We start from the raw sequence: 11,767 nt of genomic DNA on the forward strand, positions 1-11,767 counted from the left end.
CTGCTGCTCAATACCTTCTTATAGTTTCCCATTGCACTCAGGGGAAAGGCAAATTCTCTGCAGCCTTAAATCCCCGACCGTCCACCTCTCTCCGCCTCTCCTGTCATTCTTACTGCTCCCCCCGTCATTCTCAATGCTTCAGTCACATGGATCTTGTTGCCATTCCTGGAACACTCCCAACCATGCTCTTGTCTCTGGAACTTTGTATCCATATGATTTTTCTCCCACTGCCATTATAAAGGTTTTCGCCCAGAAGTCATCTTGTAAAACTCTGAGAATCAGCCCTAAATTACAAATGTATCCAGAACAACTCTCACCCCATTACCTTGACCCTCCCCCTTGTTTCTCTCTCTGTAGCCCTCACTGTCTGCTAGTATGCTAAATAACTCACTTATTTTATTTCCTGTCTCCTTTTCAATCTTGCATGGAAATTTCATGAAGTCAGAGGTTTTATCTTTTTAGTTATTTGTATCTTAAACACTTACACCAATGCCTGATATGTAACACATATTTAATATGTAAGGGAATTAAAATTCAATAATAAAATGTATAAGAATGTTTAGAATATAGATGTTTCATGAATAGCTGTTCTTATTATGTAGACCCTTAAAATTTCGTGTGTAATTTTCCCAAAACTGATGGGGCAAATAGAACTGATAAATTTCATAATGATATGTACTACAAATTATGTTCCCATTGACATGGGATTTTTTTAAGACAGAACTTGACTAAGGAAGGTTCAACTAATTTATCGTATAAAACCCTCTACAGGCTGGCACTGTGGTGTAGTAAGTTAAGCTTCTGCCTGTGGCGCTGGCACCCTACCTGGGCACTGGTTTGAGTCCTGGCTGCTCCACTTCTGACTGATCCAGCTCCCTGCTAATGTGCCCGGGAAAGCAGCAGAAGATGGCCCAAGTACCCTGTACTCAAGTGGGAGACCCAGAAGAACCTCCTGTCTCTTGGATCAGCCCAGCTCAGGCCATTGCAGCTATTTGGGGAGTGAACCAGTAGATGGAAGAGCTATGTTTCTGTCCCCCTTTCTCTCTATCTTTAACTATGCCTTTCAAATACATAAATAATCTTTAAAAAAAAAAAAAAGAAAAAAGATAAAGCCTTCAAGGATAAGAGCTAAGCTCTACTCTAGGAAGGAAAAAAAATCACACTCCAAAGGTATCAGTTGACGCCTTAGGTCAGTAGAACTTGTAATGTAACTTGAGATCTTTCAAGCACTGAAGCACCTTCTCCAGACAGCTGGTAGTAAAGAGAAACACTCCCGCAGCAGGGGAGCCAGGTCATGCTGGCCCCAGGGCTCAGCATTTGACAGGGGATTCCGCTGCAGAAATCAAATGCCAGCTAAAATCCCATTTTGAAAAGTGAAATAACAAAGAAAAATTATGAAAGAGAAATGAAGTAGAGAGAAGAGGAAAATAAAGGCTTATGTCAGTCAAATGTAAAAGCATATAACACTGCACACCACAGATAAATACATGGACATGTGCAAACATGCATATAAATTTTGTGCACAGAAGTATTAAGCTTACATAAGTCTTAATTCTCACTTTGCAAATTTGTAGTGTGACTTCAAAATAGATTTTAGTCTCATTCTTCACATTTTCAGGGCTACCAAAATCACACCTGACATCACAGGATCTGTAAGTTCACTTTTGTGAAGACAACTTTGTTCAAACTCCATATTGAACACAATGATTTCTAAAAATAATCAGGTTGCTTTAAAGCTTAAAGGAAAAAAAAATATGTTACACTTTTACCCATGAAGATCGGATGACTCTGAGCTTAATAATAGGATATATAAGCTTTCAACCAGGGTCACTGATGACTACAGTAGACAGTCATTCTAGGACATTACCATGTAGCAGCTGTTTTGTTCACAATCTGTAGAAGAAATGTGTTGCCTGTCTCTATTAATACTCATTGGACAGGTGTATGCATTCCAAGTCATATGCATCTGCCAATCCCTAGCACTTTTAAGCAGAGTGGTGAAAGCCACAACAGCTGTTACCTCTAGCAAGTCCTTTAGCATGCTCAGTTCTCTCTTTATCTAAAGTACTACACAGTAATACTGCATATTTATAGCACTTTTTCTGCCTAAACCAAAATCATAAAGGAAAGATATGTGGAGGATTTCTGAAATGAGCACTACACGATTCTACAAACCAAAGGCGGCAACAGATCGTCTTTCTTCATAGCAATATGTGGTCAGGGCCAAAGCAGCTGAGATGGTCAACACTTACAAAGGCTCCGGGAACTGCAGGGACTGCACACTTCCCCGGAATGGTGTGCTTCAGCCACAGTCAGACATGCACACATAGATCACTAGGAAATGCACCTCTGAAATATATGTACCAAGGCAGTGGGAACAGTGTAACTCCCTCTGGCCTGCTGCTGCCATCTAGCCCCTAAATCAACATGTACTGTGGTCACAAAGAGTCACAATCCATCAGTTCACCCTTTCACCATGGCAACCAGATATGAGATGGTACTTGTAAAGTCACTCCAATAAAGAAGGGTTCCCCCAGCCACTGGCACAGTGATAACAGGAGAAGTATGTTTTGGAAAAACAAGCTATTCTTTGTATACCACAGCAAGGAGGTATGTAACTCACCACTTAATCTGCTAGGTCTGTTTTAAAACATCAATGACACCCTCTCACTGTCCTTTGCCACCTATTCAGCCCGTTGGCACTAACGGAAATAAACTCATCTAAAAATCATAATCCCATCTTCTGAGTTCACATCTTCTTTTGGGGAACTCAGCATCTCCTTTTAGAAGAATTTCATTTAACCAGGCAATATTTCAACTCACATTTAATATGCATCTTAATGTCTGCATAAAATGCTTAACAGGAATTCTGTTTTATTTGCCCTAACAATGTTGAATAATGCACTAAGTATGTGGCAAAAAATTCAAAAAAAATGGCTAAAGTCACTAATAGCTCTTTATTTCAAATATATTATTCTGTTTCTAAAGGTCTTAAGTGCCCCAAAAGTTCAGGCTTGAAACATTTTCTTCTGTCATATCTAAGAAACTTTAGAAAAAGAAAGAAAGCAATCACTGTGCCCTTTTGATTTGCTTTGATAAAATACCAAATCAACCATGCAATATGATGTTATTTTGTTTTGGATTTAGTGTTATTACTGATCATTGCCTGAAATTACATTTCACTGATAGGAAAATTAAGGCAGGGAAACACAGACTCTTTGAGTAGAAAAGACTTCAGAATCAGCATAGTAGGCTCAGAAATATTACAACCAGAGCAATTATGCAACTGAAAAAAATTAATATTTTTGTATAAGCTAAAAGTTTATATAAGTTCTATAATTCTAACATTAATAACAAACAGTGAATGCATTATTTTTGTTGACTTTAAGTATTAGTTTTTTGTCTTAAATGCCAAGCAGCTCAGAGTAGAACTGAGAACACTACTTCTTAGCATTGGTTTCTGGGGCAATCCGAAGCTCTTCATAAATTCAGTAATTAGTGACTGCACATCTGTTATATCCAGATAGTGTGATAGATGCTCAAGCTACAGAAGTAAACACACCAGGTGAAAATTCCTATATTTATGGGACAGAATTGCTTAAGTACAAGACAGAGTATGTCAGTGGTACAGCTAAAATAAAAAGCAGGAAAATAAACAGTGGTATGATGCTCCACTTTAAAAAGGGTGCCACATTCAAACAGAAGCTGAAAAGTTGGTCAGAGGGGCTGTCAGAAACAAAGGGGATGGATATATAGGGGAATATTCCAGGCATAAGGAACAGTGAGTGCAAAGGCCCTGAGGTGGAAACATGCCTGGCATATAAGATTCACTCTTTTGTTATCAACTAACGTGCATTTTCTCTTTACTGAAAGTTTTGTCAGATGCTCTGGAAGAACGTCAGGGATGTCCATGCAATCATACATACTGCAGACAAGTTTCAGACATGACATCACTTCAAAGGAGTGTTTCAAGGTTATATATTGCAGTGACCAATTGGCTCACCTTGCTATCCTCCCACTCCCACAGATTAAAAAGAAAGAGGAAACTGCTTTGGGGCAAGGGCCCACCTTAAGGAAACCAAACTGCTGGGCACAGTATGCTGACCCACAATGACTACTTCCCTTGGACTTCTAAACTCTCTGGTATTTGTATCCAGCATTTAACAGTTAACTGTTGCCTCCTACTGCTACTGTGTTTACATCTCATTACATGCTACCTTGTATTATTCCTGTGTATACCTCTGCTCTCCCAGTCCCAGAGACTGCCTTGGAGCAAGGCCCATATTTGGGGGATGTTTGAATCCCACCACAGGGCTTTGTATGAGGATGGCAGCAATGTCTGTTTGATGGTTATGTCATAGAAACTGCCACAAAGAACAACAGACATGCCCCCTGTTTTGTGTATCTGTTTGTGGATGTAGCATGAAAGAGACATCATCATCTCTCACAAGCATTTGGGTAATCTCAACTATCTGGGCCAAGTTACTGTTTGTATAACATTCCATTCTAAGTTTCCCTTTGCTTTTCCAATTGCACAGTACACACTTCCAATCTAGCCCCAAGCAAGGATTAGCCACAAAACACAGAGGCATCACTCTGCATGGAACCCTTCGCAATTCGCTTGAGCCAATTAAACACGATTATGTGAAAAAGCTCTCTGCATGAAACTACCAGATATGGGACTATAAGACATTGTCCAGATAGTCTAGCAAGACAATCAGACACGGAAGAAACAACACCAGTGCACGTAAGATTTGTAGAAGTATTTTGGAAGTAAATAAAGCAGAGGCCTGGAGGATGAGGTACAGCTACACAGAAGAGCTGGCACCTGAACAGACAGGGTTTTGAAAGATGAATAGGCTAGGACAATCAAACACGGGATCAAAGGGCATTCTGGATTGTGCAAAAACACACTAGCAGAAACATCACAGACAGAAAACTGCTGGGAGAACGCGTTCACCCTCAGTGAAGGAAAGCAGGTCTGTTTCTCTAGCTTTCCAAGAAAAAAAAAATCAGCTCTCAAACAAGAGGCTAAGGAACCAAGTTCCACCACTGCCTGTTTTGTTAAGCCTCTCAGCCTCCCTCTGCTTTGTCTTGCTCTTTCTGTCCTGTTTTCCTCTTACAGACATAAAGTACGGTGCTGGCTTAAAACTTCAGTGAAGGAAAGTATTTCAGCTCTGCTGTGGAGAAGGAAAACGGAAAAGTGGAGAAGGGCCAAGGAACACATTTTTTCAATGCACACTTTTAGACTATCTATATGGAGCAAAATTTAAAATTCTAGTACCACAGACCTGAAATATTCATTCCAACTCTTTCTCTTTGCCAGCTCTGTAAATATTTATTTTATGCCTACTGTTAGTTTCTGGGATACCAGGTAGGTGAGGCAGTCCATGCCCGCCTCTAGGGCTGGCAATCTGGTCAAAGAATCAAGCAGAGGGCAACTCATTGCTTTTACCGTATTCCCTCTCCAGCTGCCAACCAAAGCCTGAAGCTCAGGGCAGACTCAAGTTCCAATGAGGAGAGGTACACGTAAATGGCAGCCACCCGTGACAGCGAAGACACTGACAGAGGTCCTCAACAAGTGCCTCTGGTGGCCTCCTCCAGGGATGTGCAGCGGCCAGGGGGGAGCAAGAGCGGTTACAGGAGAGGGTGAAGTTACCTGCGAGCTCAGGTAGACTTTGAGGCACTCCTCGCACACGGCCTTCTTGCAGCAGGGCAGGGGCTTGATGGGCTTGTCTTCCAGGCACACCCGGCACATCAGCACCATGAGGGGCGCAAAGGTGTCCCCTACTCCGCCCAGGCCCGGGTAGGGTGGAGCTCCCAATAGGCTGGGCACCGAGAGCGGCTCGGGCGCCAGGTAGAACTCCAGCTCGATGCTGCCGCCGTCGGGAGACAGGGGCTCTGCCGGCAGGGACAGCCGGGGGCTGGGGAAGGAGGGGACGGGGCTGGGGGGCTTCGGCACTGGTGAAGCCCGAGGTGGGGACTCAGGCGGCGAGAGCTGCTCAGTGGCAGGGGCCTCGGGCAGGTCGCTCTCCACGCAGTACACGGAGCAGAAGACTTGCTTCCTGGCGGAGGGCGGGCGCCGCTGACCCAGCACGTCCAGCAGCAGTCCGTCGGGGGCCCCGGCGCGGCCCCTGGGCTCCGGCTCCTCGCCGGGGGGCGCCTCCTGCTGTTCATCCCCTCCCTCGTTTCGGTCCCCAGCTTCCTCCTGCTGCTGCTCCTGCTCCAACTGCAGTTGCAAAGTCTGCGGGTTGAGGAGCCCGGGGAACGCCAGTCCCGTGGGCCGCCCCACTGCTTGGCTGTTCCTCCAGTGCGGGTCTCCCCGGCTCCTCGCGGGCTCCGGGGCGTTCGAGTCCGCGCAGCCAGAGTTCCTTCCGCAGCCGCCGCCACCGCTCGGCTCGGCGGAGGCGGCGCGCGGCCCGGGAGCCCCCGAGCTGTCCCCCCTCGGCCTTGGGGGCTCGCGGTGGCCAGCGGCGCCGCCAGCCTGGGCCCGCGCCTCCTGGGGCCCGCCGCCGCCGCCGCCGCTCACGGTGCTCTGCTCCTCGCCCATCGCCGCCCGCGGCCCGCGCCGCCGCTGCCCATCCAGCCGCCGGGACCCCCACCCGGCACCGGCGGGCAGCGGGGGCAGCGGCTGGGCTCCACTCGCGGCTCCGCTTCTGCTTCCGGGTCCCTCCTCCGGGGCTGGGACGCCCCAGGCTCCCTCCGGGGAGCTCGTGCTCCCGGGCCGCGGTGCGTGGGGAGCCCGGCCCGGCCCGCCGCGCCTCCTGCTGGGTCTCTGGCGCGGCCGGGCACCGCCTCGGGGGCGCCGAGGGCCGCTTGCTCCGGGCGCGCCGGCGCCCGCCCCACATGCAGGTCGGGGCGGTGACGCGGCCCCCGCGAGCCCCGGGCGGGGCGGAAGGGTCCTGGGGGCGGCGGCCGCCGTCAGTCCCGCGCCATCGCCGGGCCGGGCCGGGCGGCCGGACGGGCGGCTGCAGGGCGGTGGTCAAAGGGTCGAGGGGCCTGCGGCGCCGCTGCGTCGCGCGCCAGGAGGTGCCCGAGCTCGGAGTGAGCCGCCTGGGCCCCTCGGGGAGAGGCCGGAGCGGGCGACCTCCCTCGGCTGGCGCTTCACCTAGAGCCCTGGCCGCTGCCCCTCACCCCACCCCTTTGGCGCACACCTCCCCACACGTACACACACGCGCAAGCAGCGCGCACACACTCGCGCGCACTCCCGGGTGGGTGTGATCTAAGAGTCCAGATGCGCTCTGGCGCCCGGAGTTCACACTCGGCCTCTACAGAACCCTTCCGAGCAGGCAGGCTCCTCTTTGGGCTACGTGTTAAAGAGAACTTCCTACAAAACCGCGAAATACTCAGAGCCGCAGCTACAAATCGCCGGCGACTCAGACCGTGGCGCTGAATACCGCCGGGCAGTAGCTGAGTATTCCACTCTGTTTTGTACCTAGGGAGGCAGCAAGGCTCTTCAAAACCCAGAAACCACTCGAAAGGCTTTTTCAATCTACTCCTCCAGCTGCTGTCTTTACAAGAGCGGGTCAATAACTGTTAAGATTTAGCCCTTTTTCCTCTCTCACGAAGTTTTTTTCTTTTAACTCTTTTAAAGGAGTGGCATATGGTATTAAGGTGCTCTCGTCTAATTAATAAACTGAATCACTGGTGGAAATCATGGAGAGTTTCATTAGCATGGACAGATTCAGCCATCAAACTGTTTCCAAGACAACAATTATATTTGAGCCAGAACTTAATTATGTGTTGGTCTATCTTTATTTTACAGGAAGTGTTAGTCACCCAGAGACTGGTGTGTTTTAGTTCCCTAAAGCCAATGAAAACATTTTTGGGAAGTCACCCCCCCCTTTTTTTTTTGAGAGGGAATTCAATTTACACATTCGTTATTGAAGGAAGAAGTGTCTTCGAATGTTTTGTATCTTGCAGTTGGTTTTGTTGTTATTGGGTTGTTCTAAAATGTTTTCCAAATCAGGTGCAAATGCGGCAAAGGTGACTAGCTATGCAGCGCTAAGAAGGCAATGTCATACCAAAGAGGAGGGCCATCATGTGTGTCTGGTGCTCCATTGAACCTCAGAGGCCAATGCTTGGTCAGTCTAAATGCCCTGTCAAGTGTGCCTCTGACTCGAGAATGGAGAATCTTCTTTTGAAGATTAAATAGTATTCAGGGATTTTTTTTTTCCTCACTCTGGGCTAGATGCAGTCCTGGTAGCTTTCTTTCTTTCTTTCTTTCTTTTTTTTTTTTAACAGATTTTACTTATTTATTTGAGGGAGTTAGGAGAGAGAGAGCGAGAGAGAGAGGGAGAGAGACAGCTGGTTCACTCCCCAAATGGTCACAGTGGCTGCAGCTGGGCTGATCTGAAGCCAGGAGCCAGGAGCTTCTTCTAGGTCTCCCACGTTGGTGCAGGGGCCCAAGCACTTGGGCCACAGGCAGAAAGCTGAATTGGAAGAGGGGCAGCGGGGGCTCAATGTATATGGGATGCTGGCGCCACAGGTGGAGGCCTAGCCCACTGCGCCACAGCTCTACCCCCCAAACTCTTGCTTTCTCCAGAGTCCTCTAGTGCAGGGAGGTAGATGGACACGTTTTGTGTGTGCCATATGCTGCAGACTCTGCTGCTCTTTCCAAAGCCATGCAGAAGTAACCTGTTGTCTGGGAGACAGTAGACTAAGAATAAGACCAGAGTCACTGCAAGGGGTACAACAGCACATCTTGACAGCATCTATGGGAATCAAACCCTCAAGGTCCTCCTGGAAGTCCCTCCCCTCACACATAACTGCTGCTCTGATAACCTGTTCTTACGTTATCCGTCATTTTGTTCCCAATGGGTTAGGTTCAAGCTTCCTGGCAGTGGCTTTCGCTGACACCTAACCAAGCAAAAGTCACTGCTGGGATTCCTGGAGACTACCCATGCTCTGCTGCTTGACCCCCAGCCCTTTTCCTTGCCAGATTTTCTTCCCTGTGGGATTCTCCTGGCCACTGTGACAACTGAACCATATTTGGTTCCCTATCTGCACCCAACAGGTAGACCCAAACTTGCCCGAATCATAGACCTAGCACCCCTTGCGTTCTGTCTGTGAATCATGCAGGTCACCAGCAGTATAGAATTAGTTAAAAGTGTCAAGTTGTATTGCTTCTCGGCCTTTTGGTTAAGACCAAGTGTAAAAATGGAAAGTTGAGGTACTGGTTTTACCATCAATTCCTGCTGAAGTGCGTGAGCATCAGTAATGATTGTTCAGATAGGATTAACTTTTTTTCAAGGATTTCTTCAAAATACAATTACTGTAGCAAAAACCCCACTCATCTACTGCAAGTTTAATATTCTCAAAAAACTCAGACCATTATATCTTTGTCAAACTGTATTCAGCTATGTACAATGTAACAACCCCCACTAATGTTCTGCCCCTATCACTTTCTACCCTCAGCATGTCCTAATCTGCTATAAACTGTGCACCTTCCTAAAATCCACACTTCAGTATCAGAAGACTACTGTCCTTGGTCTTACTGAGTCTTCCTTTGTTTTCTATTACCTAGTCTTTTTTTCTATTAACCTGGTCCTTACACATGATGTCTTTGAAATTGTTTATCGAGACATTAGACAAACTTACTAATTTATTACAAAATGTTATTCAGAAAAGCCGTGGATCATTTTAGTTTCACATGTTACAGCTAAAATTAATTTCTTCTCAACTGTTACAGAGAAGAAATACATAAGATTTAAATTTCATGAAGCAGTTATATAGCAACAGTCCCTCACTTATCAAACCTGGTAAAAAAGAAACAAATTATTTGATTGAAAAATGCATTTCCTGAAGAAGAATAAATGGGGTGGAATGTCCTTCTAGGTCTACTTCTGAAAGCCACTGTAGTAGGATGTTGGGCTTCCTTTTCCCATTTTTCTCCTCTTTGCATGGGCAGGAAAAGAATTTGAAATCATGAAGAAAAGGAGACATCAAATGGGAAAAAGGAACACAACTGTTTTACTTTCTTTTCCGACATAAATTCATAAATTCTCTAAGGATACAACCCAAACAATACAGTTCATGAGTTAAAGTTTAAAATAAAACAACAATGTGATTTCTTCAAATTTTAAAAGAAATGAAAGCACTGGGGCCTGCACTGTGGCATAGCAGACAAAGCCGCCGCCTGCAGTGCCGGCAGCCCATATGGGCGCTGGCTGGAGTCCTGGCTGCTCCACTTCCAATCCAGCTCTTTGCCAGGTCCCCTGCAGCAATATGGGAAACCCTGAAGAAGCTCCTGACTCTTGGCTTCAGATAGGCCCAGCTCCAGCCATTGTGGCTATTTGAGGAGTGAACCAGCAGGTGGAAGACTTTCTCTCTTTGCTTCTGCCTCTCTGTAACTCTGCCTTTCAAATAAGTAAATAAATCTTTTTTAAAAAAAGTAATGAAAGTGCAAGTGCTTGGAAAACAGGAGAAATCAAGGAGGAGGGGAAAAAGAAGGGAAGGAAAGAGGGGAAATACCAAGAAAGGAAGGAGACACATTGGTTCACCTGCCAGTCACCTCCCCAAATAGCCACTTAAATCACTTTGCCACATTAGTATATTTTATTCTAATGTTTGCATCTCTGTGAATAAAAAATACACACAAGAGAAATAGTCTTTTTTCTGTTCTGTTACTTAGTATACTGAACACTTCATGCTGTTAATACTCCTACATCTGTGCATCATCGTGATTCTTGAGCAAATGCTATTTTACTACACAGACAGGTCACATCATATATCATCAATTCTATTGTGCTGAAAATAGATTATTTATGGTTTTAATGGGTATTATTTTAAAATGTAACCTTGAAATATATTCCTTGTGTACCACAGGATAAAATCCTAAACCCTAAGTTGCTGCAGAAACTGGTAAACATACTCTCTGGCCCACATCCTCAAGAAAACCCAGACCAAGTCTATAACCCCACCAGCATTGTGGGTATGAGATAATCCAGCTGCAGAATCACTCTAAGAAGTTATTTTTCAAATTAAAAAGATGGGTACAGAACATCACACTTTTTAATTCGCAGGCACACTCTTAAATGAAAGGGGGAAATCCAATATTAACCGTCAATGCCCTCCAGACATTTCCTGTGTTCCTGAGTCATGATTCTGACAGCTTCCCTTCCTTCTCTTTTCTGAATTTCCTCTTACCTCTTCCAGTGACACTTGTGCGCTAATAAATTTAAGTCAGTCCCAGTTAATGCTTCTGAATCTGTGGTGCCAATTTCCCATTTCTGCTTTGATCATGGACAAGAAGGAAAAATATTTCTTTTTAAGAGTGAAACAGTTTCATCCCAGTGAACAGAGAAATAAGCTTGGTGTTAAATTTGTTACGAACACCTCTCTCTCTCTCCCCCCCCCCCTTTGAAATAAATCTAAAAGAAAAATATAAAAAAAATGTTTTAAAGAACCTCGAGTTGGAAATCTCAGGTACAGGGTACAAACAATAGGATAGAGTCCCTCATCACTAGAAACCTCTATTTTAAATTTAAAAGACACACTTATACAGTAAAGAATTAGCCTTGATTAAAGAAAGGCTTGTCCCTTGCCCCCAGCTCTTTGTCTAAACCCTTGGCATAGCTGGCTGGATGCATGTCTTTGTTTACCTGGGGCCAGTGGGAGTTATGGCGGGGTCCTTGAGTCATGAGCTCGCAGTTTGCGCACTGAGGGCTTGGAACCTAAGGCCAGCCGTGTCACTCTGAACATCACCCTACTGACCCCCAGTGAAATCCTCAGTCCCCAAGGCTTGGGTGAGCTTCCTGGTTGGTAA

The 11,767-nt window shown here is 46.0% G+C and overlaps 1 protein-coding gene across 3 annotated transcripts in view; it reads right to left on the minus strand.

Annotated features, from left to right (window-relative positions):
• Positions 1–6,816, minus strand: part of RNF217 (ring finger protein 217) — a 141,322-nt gene extending 134,506 nt beyond the window's left edge. For 2 of the 3 annotated variants that reach the window (XM_051855357.2, XM_051855355.2), the window contains exon 1: positions 5,660–6,699. In XM_051855357.2, coding sequence (XP_051711317.2) covers positions 5,660–6,550 — 891 coding nt within the window. In that variant the 5' untranslated portion in view covers positions 6,551–6,699. Of the gene's footprint in view, positions 1–5,659 lie in introns of all 3 variants that reach the window. The other variant, XM_017345347.3, reaches the window with a different exon arrangement.
• Positions 6,817–11,767: the final 4,951 nt, after the last annotated feature.

This window comes from Oryctolagus cuniculus, chromosome 5 (assembly GCF_964237555.1).
Source record: "Oryctolagus cuniculus chromosome 5, mOryCun1.1, whole genome shotgun sequence".
NCBI lineage: Eukaryota > Metazoa > Chordata > Mammalia > Lagomorpha > Leporidae > Oryctolagus > Oryctolagus cuniculus.